Raw genomic sequence first — 18,797 nt, forward strand, 5'->3', positions numbered from 1 at the left:
CAATAATAATAATAGAGAGAGAGAGAGAGAGAGAGAGAGAGAGAGAGAGAGAGAGAGAGAGAGAGAGAGAGAGAGAGAGAGAGAGAGAGAGAGGCGAGGAGGTCGTCTTGACATCAAGGAAAGACTGAAGTGGATGCAGATGCACTCAGAGCTGTGAAACACATTTGCTTCAACAAGGTCCATCTGCATAATACTTGAAATAGCAGGCAGTGGGATGAGAACCAGCTTTACGGAGTGTGTTCCTGTTTGTGGGTTCAAATAAAAGCCTGGTTCAAGTCCAAGCAGAGCATTTTTTTTCAACTTTTATGGCCAATTTTTCTCTGAAGTTATGAACATTCTGGGGGGGGGGGGGGGGGGGGGGGGGTGCTTTTGTGATTTACTAACTCTGCAGCCATTTGGTTCTTTGAAAACATATTTTGCAACAGAAGAATCGGGAAAATGAAATTGGTTGAAGTCACGCTTCAAGAAGCGTATTTCCACCCGTGTTATCTACTGCTTTGATACAGGAAAACTCAATTAGCATATATATTGCAAAATGATTCTGAGCCCAATTGGCGCCATCTGATGCACCAGCATCTCCAGCGTGATGACCTTTGTCAATTTAAAGGTGAAAGGTTTACAGGAGGCGACATAGTTCCCGTTTTATGGTTCGGGACACTTGAATAATATAGTTTTTGTTTTAACTTTGGACAGACAGACTTGTCACATCACCTATACGTTATGTTGACCTTGGGTTTTTGATTTCCTGTTATGTGCCCTGTGTTTGTTTTCCCTCCGTTTTTCTGTGTTTCATTACTGACTCGTTAGCCCCTTTGTTTTAGCCAATCAGCTTCCAGTCTGCCCTCATGCCCACTTGTGTCTTAATATCTAGTCCCTGCGTCTGTGTCCGCTTTAGTCCTGCGTTCATGTTCCGGGTGTCTCCTCTCGTTGCATACTAGCTTGTTTTTTTAGTTCTGTCCCTTTTGTTATTTTTTTCCCTTTGCACTTACTTTTATTGCCTCAGCCTGCTTCCTCAGTTTATTGTTCCCTGTCAGTTTTGAATCAGCTGTAGACATTAATGTTCTGTTCAGTGTTACCTGCCTGCCTAAGTGCACACAGGTCATAAAGGGCACTCGAGCAGCCTGAGCTTTATGTGGATTGGCACTATTTTTACAGAGTGTAGTTCATTGTGGTTTAGTTCAGGAAGTAGACATGTTGTGTTTTTTTTAATGAGGTTTTGCCAGTAAATTACAGCTGAACAGAAAACAACAGCCAAGCCAGTTGAATATGATTGATTGTGTAACTGTCATAAACAGCAAAGGACACCAAACACACAGTTATCAACAAAACAAAATGTCATATTATAAGACAAACTATGGGCCACAATCTAACTTTCAAACTAAGCATGTGTCCAACTTCATCTGATTATAAGCAACAACATCTTTGTCTTTTTTCCACAACATTTGTGCCAATAAATGTACCTCTGAACAATAAGGTTGAACCTGATCAGCCCATTCCCTCGTCTTGCCAGCTTTTAGCCCTTAACGCGTGAAATGACGCGCGCAGCAGCAGCAGGTCATCTAGTTTATCAAGTCCGTCACCAAAGACAGACCAGACCCCCCTTGTTGAAGACCTCCGTCCTCTCCCCGCGCCGGCTGCTATGTCTCTGGAGGATTCTCTCGTTATGAACCCAGAGGAGAGCAGGGTCCTGGTTCTCAATGGTTCCACGGGGGACCTGCACCGGTACAACGTCTGGCTCCCCGGGATCTCGATCGCTGCCGTCTACGGGATCATCATCATCGTGGGTCTGGTGGGGAACGTGACGCTGATGAGGACGTGTCTGCTGGTGAAGTCCATGCGCACGGTGCCCAACTTGTTCCTGTCCAGTTTGGCTCTGGGGGACGTGGTGCTGCTGGTGACCTGCGCCCCGGTGGACGCCAGCCGCTACCTGGTGGACGAGTGGCTCTTCGGCCGCGTCGGATGCAAACTGATCCCGTTCATCCAGCTCACCTCGGTGGGATGCTCCGTGTTCACCCTCACCGCTCTCTCCGTTGACCGGTAGGTTACTGATTCTGGGCATGCGTTTTTTTAATGGGGTTTCTTCATATTCACATTTTTTATATATATAAAACAATCATGTTTTATGAAAAGCTCTTGCCTAATTGTATGCACATTTTCCACTTTTTTAATTATTTGAATTTTCATGTTTATTTGTTAAATTCCCTGATGACTGCTACATCAATGAGTACTCAACTAAACTCAAAGTAACTGCCTCAGAATGTCTGTTGTCCCAATGATTTACTGTTTTATTCCCAGCATGGGTTTAAATCCTGTTTGAAATGCCCCTCCATGTTGTCAGGAATTAAAATACTGAATTAGACACTCAATATTCTACACTACTGATTAATATAAGAGGTATCAGCCTAAAATCTGACTGGTGGGAAACTTTTTTTGGGGGGGGGGAAACATTGAAGTCCAAATTAAGCAAACTTACATACATGATAAAGTTGTAACAATAACAATGTCTTTACACACTTTAGTGACCTTACTCACATTTAATTGACCTTTTTGCATAACTAAATGTTTGACTTGTTATTTTCTTTCTGCCTTACACACACATAAAATGCAGTGTATTGTTGGAAAGCTTATTTTCCAGCCTAGTGATGCATAGTCCAGTCTTTCTGGATTTTTGTTGCTTGCTGGCACGAGTTTGCTGATTGGGGACGGTCGGGACAGTGTTGTTTATAATCCCCCTCTTACCAATCAACCAACAGCAGACAAAACAAGACGAAGGCTTTCCCTAACTGAATAAGAACCACCGTGAAGTCACTGAGTGCCAGCCGGACAGTCTTCTGCCATCGGCTGATTATATTATCATCACAGCTGATAAATGCATTTACCCGAGATTTCTACTTATCAGGGAGTCAGCTATTAATTTCAAAATTAGCAACTTATTAAGTAATTTTGCTTGACTGCCACTAAAATGACTTGGACAAACTGAAACTTCCACATCTAAATAATTGATAGAAATATCACAGTTTTACAAATGTTTGTTTTGTTCTCAAAGAAACATGCAAATAATGACATTGTTAATATAAGGTGTTTCAATTTAGACTGCATTTTCGTCTGATTTCAATGATTTTTAAAAACAAACATTCAGGGCCAAAACAAGTTGTCCTTACCGACCCTCCCCACTGTCCCGTCCCGGGAAGAGAAACTCTCTCCTTGAACATTTAACAAAATGATGTCTTTCACATTTGTGTACCTCTAAAAACACTAAAACACAACAAAAACATTAGCATCAAAATATCCTCTTTGAACCTTATACAGAATATTGTTATTTTATTGGATTGATTGATGCATTGATGTGTTCATCACTTTAGTGCTGCAGCTGTTAATGGTGGAGCACATTTTTTAATTACGTATAAAATGCTTGTGAATACATGGGCGCTGGTGCTGATGAAACAACTTAAAACTGAATAAATATTAGGTCGACATTATGAAGATTCAGCTTTTTGTTGTCTTAAAATGTGCGGTGAATGTGCCAACAGCTCTCAGTATTTGCAGCAGCTTCCAGGAGCCCCCCCCCCCCCCCCTCCCTATTTAATACCATTTGTGATTAATAAACCTTTCTCCTTGTTCTGTAACTCATCCTGTTCTGGAGCTAATATTATCTACAATGGTTCCTGTTTTCTTTCATTCAAAAGTTAATTTAATATTCTCAGCTGTATGTCAAGATAAGGTATCAAAGCTTATTTTTCTTTGATTAAACCTTTGACTTTCAAATGTTTTCTTCAGGGCCCTCCTTTTGAAGATCCCACCCCCCCATATATAACTTTAATGAGGAAATTAGTTCAGTATCCTGATACAATCTGTCTCTGACAAAACAAGTTGCAGTGACGCTCCACACATTTCTCGTCTCCCTTTCAGGTACAAAGCGATAGTCAGACCTCTGGACACCCACAGGTCCAGCGCTACGCCCGGTATCTGTTTCCGAGCGGGGTCCATCTGGCTGCTCTCTATGACTCTGGCCATTCCTGAAGCCGTCTTCTCCGACCTGCACACCTTCATCACCAGCCACACCAATGAGACGTTTGTGACCTGCGCGCCTTACCCCCACGCTGGGGAACTGCACCCAAAAATCCACTCCACCGCCTCCTTCCTCATCTTCTACATCATCCCACTCTTCATCATATCCGTTTACTACTGCTTCATCGCTCGCAGTCTGGTCAGGAGCTCTGTGAACATCCCCGCTGAAGGACACCTGCACCTCCAGAAACAGGTCTGCTGTCGGGTCCTTCGGTTTGTTAGATGGCTGTAGTGAGTCAGAGGGAATTGTGTGTGGTTTACTAAGCATGATGCTGTTTGGTCTGTTTTTATCCGTAAACGCCGCAAGCAGCCCTTCCCTTGGGCTCCAAACCGGCAGACTGAATCCTGTGGTTGTGATTTTACTTTATCGGTGTTCTGAACAATAAACACAGCATGGTTGGCCTACAACTCCGGCAATTTTGTTGCTTCCCTTATTGCTAGACATCTACATCCACAGGGTTTGTAACACATATGAGGGCATACAGTTAAGACTGGTGGCAAAACAAGCAATAATCTAAAAAATAGAAGGCTAGACAAAAGTATGAAGACAAACTGGCAACAGGAAACACTTACACAGGGTTTCTATACACAAGCAGCAGGGGCTGATGAGACAGGTAGCTCAATCAAGACAGGGTAGACCAATGGAAACTGTTGGGAAACACACAGGGCAGGAAGTGGAGCATATGAAAAGTTAAGTAACAAAATAAAGCGGGAAACGAAAAAACACGGATTGAAACGAGCATGTGTTGTTATACATACATAGTAGAATAAGCAGCAATACAAAATTTTAAATAATAATTCAGGAAACAAAAGAAAAAAAAAACAAAAAGAAAAAAAAACAGCACTGGCAACAACAGTGAACCCAAAAATGTTTAAAAGTAATAAAGAAATAATAAATACGCCTTTGTCAAGTAGATGAGGTTTAGTAGTTAGTTAAATTTTTCGAGGTTATGGCTTTTTTAAGACTTTTTCCTAATGGGCTTGTTAATATTGAACGATTTCCATATGAATCATTTCCAGACTGAGCTTGCCATTGTGGTACAAAGGAGGGGTTTTGCTCCCAGTAAAGACCAATCTGAAGTGGTGGTGGCACTAATGGAATAATCAAAACCAAAGTTATTAGGATTCCTCCTCTGGGAATGTCTGTACAACAGCAGAAGCTGATTTCCACTCTCTCTACTCTCCCGTCAGATCAAGTCCAGAAAGCGTCTGGCCAAAACGGTGCTGGTGTTCGTCGGCCTGTTTGCCGTCTGCTGGCTGCCCAGTCATGTGATCTACCTGTACCGCTCCTACCACTACGACCAGGTGGACACTTCGCTGGGCCACTTCATCGCCAGCGTGTGTGCTCGTATTTTGGCCTTCACCAACTCCTGCGTGAACCCATTCGCCCTCTACCTGATGAGCAAAACCTTCAGAAAACATTTCAACAGGCAGCTGCTGTGCTGCACTTCTCCCAGACGTTTGTACAGTCAGAACAGTGCGAGCACAAATATAACCACTGTCTGAAACACACCTGTGTTTTCATTATTGATCGGCTTTGCTCACACATGTACCTGTTATTTATTCACCTTCATAGTGATGAATGGATGCTGTTAGAAGCACTGGATTCGTTTTCATTATCACTTATCATTACCTTCTTTTTTTAAAAAGCAGCATGAAATAATGTAATTTCATCTCTGCTTAAAAGCAACATTTGATTGAATCACAAATGCTGGTTTCCTCACTGCTTGAGATAACAGGTTTTTTTTTCTATTTTGTTGAATTGTAAGTGCAATTACAAATCTATTGCATGTCTGCAAAAGGTAACTCACCCAAAACATTTAATTTGTGCTTCAAAACCTCGTAATTCTGTTGTCTTGTCATCATGTGAGCCATATTTGTCAAAATGTTGGTGTTTTTCATCCCGGCAGTGAACCCTGGAAATGTGTACACATCATCATTGACTGTTTACTGTAATGTACAAGAATGTCAGAAAAGTCAATACTTTAGAATACTATTACACACAGAAAGGAGATTTGTACAGTAAATGTATTTTTGTAGCAATGTGTTACGTACTGTGAACTGAATATTCACCATTGAACTTTCATGTAAAGTCATATACAGCGAACAGAAAATTACGTCCATGCCAAGAATACACAAAGGACAATCCAAGAACCCTGCAACATTTAAAAAACTGCTGTAATTCCACAAACAACAACAAAAACAACACATTGTATCTATAGATATTTATAGTATCCAAGAATTACTTTTATTAATTGAATGTTTCAATATGCAAATGATGCTCAAATAGTAAAATAATCTTTGGAGGATGTGACGGGTATGAAAATTTCACTGAGAATCAACTGTCAACTCAGCCAGCCAGGTGCAAGAGGGCATTCTGCAAATTGTAGACAAGTGTACATTTGTGTGATATGCTTCAATGAATGAGAAATTCTAATCTCTCAAATTAATGGTTCAATTTAAAAGAAATGATTCAGTGTGAATGAGAATACTTTTGACATTTGATGTTCCCTGACAGAAGGAAGTTTTCTCTTTTTGTATCCATGATGTAAAATGAAACTGAATATGATTGTTTAACGAAATAGTGTATGTTTCTGTCACAGTGCCATTGTTTAAAAAAAAAAGTTAACTTAATTAGAAGTCCATCTGACATTTGAGGGTTTGATGGCTGTGTTTTACCACTGTTCTATATAGTATAAAATGTTATTGTTTGTCAAATGTTAAGTCATTATTTGTCAAATGTCACGACAAGTGTTGTGTCAGCAGAAATGTTTCTGTTAAATTGTATGTGTTAATTGGTTTGCTGTAGTTCTGTATGTATGAATGTATACATTTCAGCAGCCATTTGTGAATGTTTACTATTGTTGTGTAATATATAGACTACAACTGGAAATTATTTGCATTGTTGACGACAAATTTCTAAAGTCCAAAGAAAGGTCAAAGAACAAAAAATCCTTCACAGTGAAATGAAACCGATAAAAGCAGAGTATTGTGACATTTTTAAAAAGCAGAAGACAGCAAATATTCTGCATGTTAGCCTTTTTTAGTAGCTCTGTGGCTGACGCTCATCCACCACTTTGATCCGGATTGAAATATCTCAACAACTCTCAGGTGAAACTTGGTTCATGCTCCCCTGAGTTACTGTGATCTTCCATCGAGAGCCTTCATCAGGCCAAAATCTCAATACATCAAATTAAACAATGACATCAGCCTCAACTGCTAACGTGGTAAATCAATATGGTGGACATGTTAAACATTACACCTGCTAATTATGAGCATGTTAGCACTATCACCTGGTCACTGGTGTGTGTGGGTGTCAGCATGGCTGTTAAAGTATTGATAGATTAAATGAAAGATTATTGCAACTTTTGCTGATTCACTTTCTGTAGAGAAACGGATCATTTGGTCTAGTAAAATATTGGTGATAGCAGTTTAACATTGTCATCACATGTATGACAATAACATTCATATAGTGCCATATAAATGTGTTGTTTTGTATCGTTCACTGGGAATATAATGATATTTATGCTCAAAACTTTATTTGAGATGTATGAGCCCCTCTGGTCGTCATCTTTATGAGAGGATTTTGTGATTGTGAACTGTTAAAACTCAATGAATAAAAGTGGTGTTCAGTACTGGACTATTACATTCGCTGAATTATTAATTTAATGGCATTGAACCACGTCTTTATGTTCAGTATAAACCCAGTGTGAGCCGTGGCTTCAAAGACAATCCAAGTGGTTTAGTCTAATTTGCCCTCGCCTTCAGGAGTCGCTTTCTACAAGATGAGAGGCTTCCTCACAGCTTCAGCATGTGACCACTCTATGAGCTGCAGGAAATGCATCAACACACACAATCACAACATGTATCCATCCGCCTTTCAGGACTTTTGCTGGAGGCCGAGCCTTTTCTTTGCCGATGAGGTAGAGACATCAAGTTACATCAGCTCAAACAAGATTTTTCCTGCCTTTGGAGAGTTGACCTTTCAGTCTGGCATTTGAATACGGGAAATCAAGTTCCCTTCAGCTGCATCGGCTACAAAACCCAGTCCATCGCTCCGTTCATCCGATCCTTATCTGTTACTGCGGTTTTTAACATTTTAGATGTACTTATTTTTCCCTCTTCTTTAAATCGATCCTGTGCGTCACGTTTGACACAAGCTGGGCATGTTCCTAATGTTATATATTCATAACAATTCAAAGCACCACGTAATTCACTTAATGTTTTCACTTTGGTTTCCTTACTTACAATCCATCAATTACTTGTGTAAAATTTGAGTGATATGGGTTGACAGATATGGATATTATACCGATCAAAGAATCAGACCAGATGATCCTCAGTTTGTGGATTTTATTGTAGGATGATAGTAAGAGCAGTGGAAAGACTTGTGTGCCAAAATAGCAAGATGCCTATAAGGCTGATGTGTAAATGTTAAAGAAATTCCCCTTGCAAATGCTCGTAAACCCCAATAACAACTAGCGCTCCGCTCACACACACACTAAAATCAAGAAGGCGGTGCCCTCCACAGCAATCATGGAATTAGGAGTCAGGAAAAGTTAAAACAGCTAAATGTTAACTGCTGAATGAAAAAAATATTTACATTTTGTATATTTACACACAAAGAGTGGAAAACGATCTCTGCTCTACAGTGAGTGGACAGTCATGTTAACAGGATGAGGCTTTCTCACATGTATATCACCAAAGATAATAGGAATACCAAACAGTGGAGATTTACACGTGTGTGTATTTTGTGAGCTCCTACCACTATCACACACCACTATGGCTTTTCACACGAAAAAGGATTAAAGTCAGTGCAGCAGAACAAGATATCATCTTTTGTATTCCACACATTCTTCTTCTTTGTGGGAACAATGTCAACTATGTAGCCCACAATGCAACCCAGCAGGTGTGTGGCAAGTGGTGTCTAATGTAGCCTCCAGGCCGCTCATAACCATAGCACCAGAAACAGGCGCTTTGTCACACATGCAGAAGAAACCTATTATCCCACACCTGAAGATAGACTTTGGTGACTAAAATGGGTGGATTGCCTTCAAAATATTTTTTGGAATAACGTAAAATCCATCACAAAATAGATAGCACTTCATTAAAAGTATTAAAATACAAAACTCCATGCATTAAATATCTTGGAACGTTCCACTCTTGTATCCAAAATATTTCACAAGTAACGCGTGATAACTATTGTTCTAATATTAAAGGCAACTGTATTATACAGATGATTGACCCATTCTCTTAATGTGTATGTCTTTCTTCACTCGCCTTGTTATTCAGGGACAAGGTACACATGTGAAGGACAACTCTGTACGTGGCACACAAAGAGCCACGTCAGCAGGGTAGAGACGTCTTATTGGTAGAGGAGGAAGTCCTTGATACTGTGAGGGAGGAAGAGGCCAGAGGCTCTGTGGAGACGACTTCTTCCCAGACTTCGGCGAATGCAGAAGCGACAGAGCTGAGACAGAGTGCAGGGACCTAGGCAGAGGCAAGCCATCGTTATACCGTTGTTGTACATTAAAAATAAATCAATTGGCTTTACGTAACATGCATGAAAGTCCACGCAACATACCTTTTATCTGCAGTGCCGTTCTCGCTGCGCTGTTTGGCGATGACACATCCAGAGGAGTCTTTCCCTCTGCATTTCTACAACAACCGTCGGCCCCAAAGTCCAGCAGCAGATCCACAACGTTGGCTTCTCCGCCTCGGACGGCAGCATGTAAAGGACTGTCCTGCCCACACCCGATTTGAACATCTGCTCCTACACGTGCACACAAACAGAAGTGGTTGAACGACCTGAGGTTTAGTCTCTCCAAAGGTAGCACTAATAGATACAGAGTGTCCTTTGCTTCATCTGCTATTGTTTTAAATGTCGTGGCATAGTCTTCTTCTTCCATGTTTCATGGTGAGAGTGTAGGAGGATCTTGTGCTTTGGTCTGATAAGTTAACGAGTCAGAACAGCCAAATTATGTGATTTAGACTAAAACCAGACACTGTTATATAATTTACAAAGCACAAAGTTATCAGTCTTCCCACATTGGATTATGCTACTGGTATAATATATATTAACATAATGTATGCTGGCATCTATCAGGGGCACATGGATAATTCAGTGGATTGATTTGATCTTGTTCAATATGAAGTATGCAATATTGTGTGCCTTTGGTGTTTTATTATTTATTAGAGTTAATATAACTAGTTATTAGTGTTATTAGTCTTCTAGGATATTCCATTTATCTTGTGGAAAATGTATTTGACTAGCCTATCTTGAAAGGGGCTCAAAATACGAGCAACATTTGTGATCTGAAGAGAATCTTGAGATGCTTTCATGGTTTTTCACTCACATATATTTTTTCTGCAAGGGAAAAAAAACATCTTTATGTGGTACGATTGTTCCTGACTTTTTGTGACACTGCAGAGTTTGCAGACTGCATTACCTGAGTGTAGCAGCACCCCGACACAGGCCGCAGCCCCGGCCATGCAGGCAGAATACAGTGGGGTCCCCACCACCGGGACCTCCATGTCGATATGAGCTCCATACGACAGCAGCAGCTCCAGACACTCTCTGTGACCTGAAGGAGAAAGAGCATCACAACCTGTGCACTGACAGAAAGCATCTTAATGCTTATGTTTACACACACACACACCTTTCTTAGCGGCCTCGTGGATCGGTGATGCCAGCTGGTAGGGGTTGTGGATGGAGGCACTGTGCTGCAACAGGAGCCTGACACAGGCCGCACTTCCACTGCTGCAAGAGTTGAAGAGAGGTGTGGCGCCATCTGTTGATACAGCTTCCACCTATGGGGGTGATGTGAAAGGTAGGATAGTGACACTATGGCCAAAAGAGCTGCACAGACACATAAAGGCATCGAGACGAGGATGAAGAAAATGAATCCAAAGTCATGTTGTCGTATTTCCCAGAAATATGCAACTTTCTACCAAAAATACCAGGAGCTGATAAAGGAGTCCACTCCTACAATCACACTGTCTCGTGATGCATACCACACATTCTTCTTCCTTGTCAAAAACTGGCGCCTACATTACCCACAATGCAACGCAACCTCCAACACTTCTTTCACAAGATTTGGGTGTGTCGTACGAGCAGCCACTAATGTAGCGCCTAGCCGCTAGCCTCAAACAAAGATGAGGAGCAGGCTACACACCATTATTTCAAACGTGTAGTTTCCAACAGATGCTGTCTCAAGTGACATCACTTAAGTCAATTTATTAGATTTCGGCTACTCCTATGAAGCCATAACATTTCATAAAGCCATGCAGTAGTGGGCTACTCTTCAATAGCTGTAAATAGACGTAGATAGGGGGATGAGTGGAGTTCCCCTTCAAAAACATTTTGGAATAATATTTTTTTTCACAAATTCAGTCAAACGTAAAGGTATACATTTCTATTTTTATGATTCCCATATTTGCACACATCTAAATGTATCTCCCTGGAGAAATAGCTCAATTCTCTGTGTTATAACCTATATATTAATTGTGTCATTCCTAAAAGAACCCCCTAAAAACAAGCCTGTTTTTAAACTGGAAATACACTGTTCTTACATTTGCACCATTGTCCAGCAGGTACTTGGCACAAGCATAATGGCCTCCGAGGCAAGCTTCATGGAGAGGAGACACCCTGTCCATGGTGAGCGTGTCTACGTGATAGCCCTGCAGGGGAGATCAGAGAGGATGTTATTGCCAGATACAACCTTGTATGTGTGGTCCATCATGTGCACACGTCAAGTCTACCTGAGCGATGAGGCTTCTCAGGAGCAGCAGTCTGCCTTGGCAGGCAGCTTCATGGAGAGGAGTTCTGTCGGACCAGAAGTCTGAGACACACAGAACAAGATCAAGAAGAGAAAACACAGATATGCTCATGGCCAACTGCTCTCTGCCCATTGTAATGTTAAGATGACCTTGTTTGAATACACGTTTATCTGGTTCTTCGGGGTCACTCTATCCCCAAACACCAGACTTACTGAAAAATACACACCCAGGGTTTTGTTGACGCCAACAAAGTTCAGTAAGTTTGTTAAACAATCTTTACATGCAAAGTTCCTTCCAAGAACCTAAACACTATGGACGCTTGTTTAATGCCAAGGTGTGCAAATCTAAACCCCACTTATAGAAAGTTTGCACACTTTCTCAAGAAGTAACAAAAGTGATCCAGTTGTGACAATCTCTCATAACACAACCAAAATGAGCTGAAAGGGCTAGAAGGACAAAGAAAAAACTTACCAGCCATCAGCGAGTTGCATGCCAACCCACCATAGATGAACAAGGGCCTCTGCCAAGGTTGTGAGCACAGGGAAACCTCTGTCTGAACAGCAGCCATGATGAAAATGAAACAGAAGACTCCTCCAAGACAGTCCAGGACTCGGTCTCGTCCAAGCCGATACAGAAAACCTGAAGTCGGCCTTCCTCCATTCTCTTATCTGGCTCCTTGGTCACCTCCCCCACATTGCCACCTCCCGCCCACCCTTGTCCCAGTCAATGGGTATCATCTACAGTATGTGCATAACAATGGCTCTTTGGAGGGGCCTGTACTGATGATACACCTTGAATAAAGTACGACCAAATGTGCATGCAGTCTGCTACAAGCACAGGCAAGTTTAGACAGTGTAGATATTTGGCTCATACAAAAGGAGTCTTATCTATCTGCCACTAAAATCAATGATCCAAGTGATTACTTGCAATAAAATATAAAAACATATTTATTTTATTGTTATTGCCTATCTACTTAAGCATCTGTGGCAATTGTAATACATAACAAAGTCTTGGAATTTTATTTGTTTGAGACAAGCTTTTTGTTGCATGCTTGATAGGATCCTCAACCTCCAATCACGACACACAAATCCCCATTGCTGGCCTTGGAAAGCCACGCCACCCCATCTCTATCACTTCCTGGTTCACAGCTAATCTGTGTTTTGTCTGCCCCCCCCCCCCCCCCATTCCACAGAGCCGTCTCTTTTGTAAAACTAATTCTAAGTGAGAGTAGTTGCCTCATGTGTTTCCAGCTGTACCGTCTCATGCAATGATCTCTAGACAGATAAAAGTGATACAATGCTTTAGACAATCTTAATAATAAATAGATATGTGAAAACAACTGAAACATTACAAAGCACACTTTATTTTCTCGAGACTCATACGATCATCTGAAAAAAAAACAAAAAAAAAACTCCAAGGTGTCATATAAATATAAAACATCTCAAACTTTTAATCAAAGGAGTGGTGATCAGGACATCAAAATCAGGCAAAAAAATCTATTTGGGTTGATATTCATACAACAATGCAAGAATAGTGAACACACTTTCACACTGAAAATAGGTTACTGCCGTTTTGTTTTCCAGTAAGTATACAATGAACCAGCCCTTTACTCCCTTTGTTCAGCACAGTCTATACTGAGAATAACAAAAAAAGTGCTTATTGTAACTGCAAGGAGAGTGACAGGTCTCCATTTAGATCATTAAATATAAAAATCTCATTCCAAGCCTGAGATAAAAATGCTTTCACACAAGGTCCCTTTTGACAAGTAAATGTAAACACTGTTTGGGGTTACCGTTAGCACATTTAGCATTCAGTAGCTGATCCAAATGTCCCATGGCACCATAAAGAACATTAAACGCCATTAAAGCAAATAGAAGTGAGGCAGAGGTACCGATTGATCACGTTGTCCACGCTTGTTCTGCTGCTCGCTTCACAGAGCTTTTAGAATGTGGTCTGACTTTACTGCTTGGTTCCTGCTTCCACAGTCCGTGAGGGCCGGTGGCGTCCACAGCGATGTCCATGACGTGGTCTGGCGCCCACCACTGCAGCAACAGCAGGAAGAGGAAGTCCAGAACAGCCACAAATGCAAAGATGGAGCCAGCCACGGGGCCGCAGTGAGCCCTCAGCCTCCGTAAGCGTCTGTCCAGGGGAAGCACCTCCTCTCCGGCCACCTGGTCGTACACCTGGGAGGAAAAACACAGTGATCAGAGTCGCCATCTATCATTCAGTGTGAACTAAGTAGATTTACATGCACAGAAAAAAACTGATTACAGAGGAAATTGGAAAACATGTACACTGCAGTAACCTGGTTACTTTATCTATGTGTACATTCATCAGGTTAGTAATTAGATTGCTCCCCGACCCCACATGTTATTCTGAAGTTTCTTATTGTAACTGTATTAGTGATAAAAGATGCTGCTGCCTGATGTCTTTTGTGTGTTCGTGTGTGTGTGTGTGTGTGTGTGTGTGTGTGTGTGTGGAGGGGGGGTAGTTGTAGAAATAGTTAACTGTTCTTCTGCGGTAAATTATTTATTTAGACTTCTAGAAGCAGCTTAGTGTCAGCTTAAGTTACAGTCAAATGAAATGATTAGAATTTTGTTTGTATTTTACATACAATTAAGTTAAATTGTAAACTTCCAAATATTGATATCAGTATCTGCCTCAAAAATCCATTATCATTCGAGCTGCAGTAAACATGGCATATCATGGAACATTTAAGAAATTCGATTTACGATGACTGTAAACCAGTTACCTATGCCATACCCTATCAATAACCTAACATTTGAGTTTATATCCAAAAATCCAAACTCAGCTTGTTTTGGACAGTAAAAGAAGAACAAAGAATACGTTTGAATGAAATGGCAGGTTTGGTGTTAGTAAAACTACCTTTTCAGTCCTCTCTGCAACATTTCTCCAGGTGTAGAGTTTCTCCACATGTGCATGGATCGAGGCGGGGGAAGGGACATTTCCTGAACGCTGCCGGGCAATGACTGTCTCCAGACCAGCACACAACGCCCGTACATTAGGCTCACACAAGGTAATCAAATCCTCAGGCAACACCTCAGGAATGCCTCCCACACGAGTGCTAACCACCTGAAACACAAAAACAAAAACTTTATGTTAACACACATAAGTGAAACGTGAATCACATTCAACATGCTAGTGGTATCTGTTCTTGCAGGATTTGAAAGTTTTTAAGAGATTTTTCCACCAAAATAAAATTAAATGCTTTACCATGGCTAAACAGTTAATTAACAGCTGCAAAGCATTACTTCATTGAACCCTTATGGCAACATCTTTCAAGTCTGTCTCAACTCTGACCACATCCTGCATCACATGGATAACATTTATTCACACATGACAGGACCAGTAGGGGTCCTCGTAGCAGAATGTTAGTTTGTGATTGCCCCTTTTTTCAGTTCCTGATAACAGTTTTCTCTTCCTCCTAAGAAACCACCGAACCCATCTTCCCCTGTCACACATGTGACTGTCTGGGCAGCTATTGTCTGCAATTTTCAACTGTTATTGTAAACAACTGATTTTTTTTCCATCTATGGCTCCTTTTGTGCCACAAACTGTGCCTGGACGGCCCCACTTTTCCCTGCTGAGTGTAAAACTAATTTAATCTTTTTAAAGCAATGCTATGCAACCTCCTACGAGCACACGCCCACAGGAAATCTGCCGCAAGAACACTACGACATCTTCAGCTGTGTCAAGCCAATTCTATTCAGTTGAATGGGCTGTTTTGTAAGTGGTTAGTAGAAAATGTTTCTTTTGTTACCCCTTTGGAGCCATTAGCCACATACAATTTTTTAAATTGTAGAAGTCAGTGGTTTACATTGCTTTGTGTTGCTACATTAATTTAGCAGAGTGTTAGGAATATTTCAGCATCAAATGCAAATTTCTATGGAACAGATAAAACAGAGAGGGGGTGGGGAGGAGTGGGACAGGGAGGCAGTATGTCTGTTATCTGTTAAATAACCAGGTTGGCTGATTATTGTGTCTTTGACCTGAAAGCTGATAAACCCTTTCCTGTGATATTCCATCCTTTGATTAAGTATTCTATGTATGCCAACACACCTGCAGTCCACAGCTGGCTCCTTCTACGATGGCCATGCAGAACGCTTCAGTCAGAGACGTGTTGAGGAAGATGTGACCCTGCACCAGAACTCCTCGAACATCTTTATGTTCCAATGCTCCCAGCAGACGGACCCTGCAGTGAACCAATTTAAAAGGGAGTAAGGTACATGTAATACCACCTTCCAGGGCTCACCAATAAGGATTGCCCATTTGACCAGGTCAAGTCAAATACCACTTAAATCTAGCAACCCACTTGCAAAAAATAATTAAACACATTGTTTTTTTCTAGGACTGATGATGGAAGTAGATACGGAGAGTGTCATCTTGCTAGTTGTACATGTGCAGTAAAATGTGGCAGAACCTGTCATGTAGTTGATATTTCTCTCTCACTTCCTCCAGCACGAGTCTCTTTGGTCCCTCTCCGCCGATTAGGAAGTGCAGATCTGGATGTTTGAGGCAGAGCTCCGGGATTATTCCACCAAGAAGATCGATTCCTTAGTAGTGGAAGAGATTGTGAACCCTTGCTTAGGCAATGAAGACGATGCACTACTTAATTCAGGATTATGACAGCCTGATCAATGCTGAATATTTATAGTTTATATCAACTGACATTTGAGTGTTTAAAAATCATTTTTATATTGGCTTATGTACTGTACCACTGCAGACACAGACAACCATTTATGGGCACTTCTATTGCCACCCTAGAATATAAAATGTCTTAACACCGCAGCTTCTCTGTACCTTTACGGTAGACGAGACGGCTGACCACAACAATGGTGATCCTATCTTCCTGGCGCTGGGAGGGGTCGGGTGTGAAGTCCGTAGGGTCGACAGCATTGGGAATAACGGACACGATCTCTGGGTTGAGTGCTGCACGGAGCACCGTGTTCTCCTTACTGGTGTATGACACGCACACAGTGTGATTGGTGTCACACAGTGTCACAGTCAGAAGCTTGTTGGTCAGCACGGAGCTCACATCGGCAAAGCCGAAGAGTGAGTGGTCAGTGAACACCTGCAAATGATAATACGCTTTAGGTTTATAGCAGGAGATTATGTGCAGCATATAGATTTTGAGGCATGGCTCATGATAAGTCATATACCGTGTTAAGGCCCATGGTCTTGGCATGGAAGAGTGCATCATGGCCCATGGCAGAGAATGAGCTGTGTGCATGCACCACAGTGATGCGTTCCCTTACAAACACACAGCGCATCAGTGGGAGACTGTGGAAGCAGGTGGTGGCTGTGGACTGGTTGTACATCACCTGCAGGGGGAGGTAGTAGACCTTCAGTCCGTTGGTCAGGTGCCTGACACCCTTCCTCCTGCCATAGGCATGCGTGACAATTACCACCTTATGTCCCTTTTCAATTAAACACTGGGATAGCTGGTAAATGTGACTTTCTACACCTCCCATATTCGGATAGAAGAAGTCGGACACCATGCAGATGTTGTGCTTCCTGCTGGGGAACCCAGCAACCTCTGCAGGAGCTCCAGAGACTGGCTGAGATGAAGGGTTATTCACAGCCGCTGCTCTCCTTCGCTGGCCCATTGTAGTTGCCTCGTGTGATCACGAGCAACTCACTGTAAGTAATTTATGAATCGATTAGTTAATAAAACAGCAAAATGAATTGATAACAAAAGTATTTTGATAATCAATAAGTCTAATTATTTTCCAGGGGAAAATAAACAATACTATTATGCATTTAGTCTTGACACAAAATTAATTGCCAACAACTTTAGAAATCAATACTTCACAATTATTTATTTCCAAAAAATACCAGATATTCCCGGTTTCCAAATTCTTCAATGTCCCTCCATTAACTGTCATTATAAATTATATATCTTTGAGTTTCAGTCTGTTGGTTTGTTAAAACTATTGATCGCTTACTTTATTGAATGTCAGAAAGTAATGAAAAATGCTAATTTGGTTTGTTTCAGAGCCCAAGGTGACATCTTTAATTTCAGTCAAAATCTCAAAATATACGTAGATAAAAATTATATAAAACTGAGAAAATTAAGTTGATTGTGAGCTCTCTGTCCATCAACAGATCAGTTAACTTGTTCGCTCTAACATCCTAGCAATAGCCAAATTAATTTTACTCATACTTTATGAGTCCAAAACTTTATTAGCTACATATTGAATCACAACATGACACTTTAGACAATAGTCTCTTATCATTATATAAACATCCTCCAGCACGAACTACTCAGCTGTTGTATGACACTCGAGTAACTCATCATTGCAGATTATTGTCAGCAATGGTAAGGAGCACCCATCTGTTTGTACCTCAAGCACTTTTTAGAGAACCATACACATTTTCTTCTTTAAAACAGAACAAAACAACGCACCCAGGTGTACACCTGTAACAGGACCCCTGTAATAAACCCTTAGTATCGTAATAGTGTAGCACCTGTCTGATTTCTCTCCTGTGTGTAGCGGCTATTAGATATGTTTTAGAGTGAATTCTCCCTTTATCTCGCATTTGCTAGCCGTTGACCTGCGGTGGGATAGTCAAGCTCGCATATCAACACCACAAAGTATTAACAAACACCCCGGAGACGAGCGTAATATACTCTCCTAAGGTACATGCACCTTGTCTCACGTTATAGCTTATGAATGTTAGTTAATGCCTTCATTATACATTAGCATCAAGCTAACAAATATGTTCATATTTAACCACTTGACTGAAATTGAAGCTGATAACGCTATCTGTCCGAATTGACTTACCGTGGAGAAAATGTCAATTATCTTCCAGTCTGTGAAAGTTCTTTTTTAGATGTAGACTCATTTCTACTCGCTAGCCCTGAGCTAGCCAGTTAGCCCCCCCTGTATCACTTCCTGGTGTGTCGGGACGTGGATCCGTCACACGCTATG

The 18,797-nt window shown here is 41.3% G+C and overlaps 3 protein-coding genes across 4 annotated transcripts; 1 reads left to right on the forward strand and 2 right to left on the reverse strand.

The window, feature by feature from the left end:
• Positions 1 to 1,629: 1,629 nt before the first annotated feature.
• On the forward strand, positions 1,630 to 5,574 carry LOC311021850 (gastrin-releasing peptide receptor-like; the record flags this gene model as incomplete). Its single annotated transcript, XM_084022690.1, has 3 exons — positions 1,630 to 2,037; positions 3,910 to 4,261; positions 5,260 to 5,574. The coding sequence occupies exons 1-3, from the start codon at positions 1,640 to 1,642 to the stop codon at positions 5,572 to 5,574; spliced, it is 1,065 nt and encodes a 354-aa protein (XP_083878816.1). The 5' UTR covers positions 1,630 to 1,639.
• A 3,856-nt stretch (positions 5,575 to 9,430) lies between these two features.
• On the reverse strand, positions 9,431 to 12,412 carry asb11 (ankyrin repeat and SOCS box containing 11; the record flags this gene model as incomplete). Its single annotated transcript, XM_084022687.1, has 7 exons — positions 9,431 to 9,555; positions 9,650 to 9,838; positions 10,515 to 10,649; positions 10,725 to 10,875; positions 11,638 to 11,745; positions 11,827 to 11,906; positions 12,316 to 12,412. The coding sequence occupies 7 exons, from the start codon at positions 12,410 to 12,412 to the stop codon at positions 9,431 to 9,433; spliced, it is 885 nt and encodes a 294-aa protein (XP_083878813.1).
• Positions 12,413 to 13,184: 772 nt separating this feature from the next.
• piga (phosphatidylinositol glycan anchor biosynthesis, class A) lies at positions 13,185 to 18,764 on the reverse strand. Of its 2 annotated transcripts, XM_084023692.1 has the most exons (8): positions 18,651 to 18,764; positions 17,361 to 17,503; positions 17,025 to 17,186; positions 16,666 to 16,936; positions 16,286 to 16,418; positions 15,925 to 16,057; positions 14,731 to 14,937; positions 13,185 to 14,027 (listed from the first exon to the last, which is right to left on the reverse strand). In XM_084023692.1, the coding sequence occupies exons 2-8, from the start codon at positions 17,469 to 17,471 to the stop codon at positions 13,743 to 13,745; spliced, it is 1,302 nt and encodes a 433-aa protein (XP_083879818.1). In that variant the 5' UTR covers positions 17,472 to 17,503; positions 18,651 to 18,764; the 3' UTR covers positions 13,185 to 13,742. The 2 variants fall into 2 exon arrangements, with proteins under 2 accessions (XP_083879818.1, XP_083879817.1); XM_084023691.1 differs by having other exon boundaries at positions 17,025 to 17,503; positions 18,651 to 18,757.
• Between the last annotated feature and the right edge of the window lie 33 nt (positions 18,765 to 18,797).

This window comes from Eutrigla gurnardus (genome assembly GCF_963514095.1).
Source record: "Eutrigla gurnardus genome assembly, chromosome: 12".
Lineage (NCBI taxonomy): Eukaryota > Metazoa > Chordata > Actinopteri > Perciformes > Triglidae > Eutrigla > Eutrigla gurnardus.

Coding starts and splice junctions, on each gene's coding strand:
- piga (XM_084023691.1), bottom strand. CDS start 17,471: ATGGGCCAGCGAAGGAGAGCAGCGGCTGTGAATAACCCTTCATCTCAG. Junction 16,937..17,024: donor AGACCATGGGCCTTAACACG/GTATATGACTTA, acceptor TATCATTTGCAG/GTGTTCACTGACCACTCACT. Junction 14,028..14,730: donor TTGCAGAGAGGACTGAAAAG/GTAGTTTTACTA, acceptor TTTTCCTCCCAG/GTGTACGACCAGGTGGCCGG.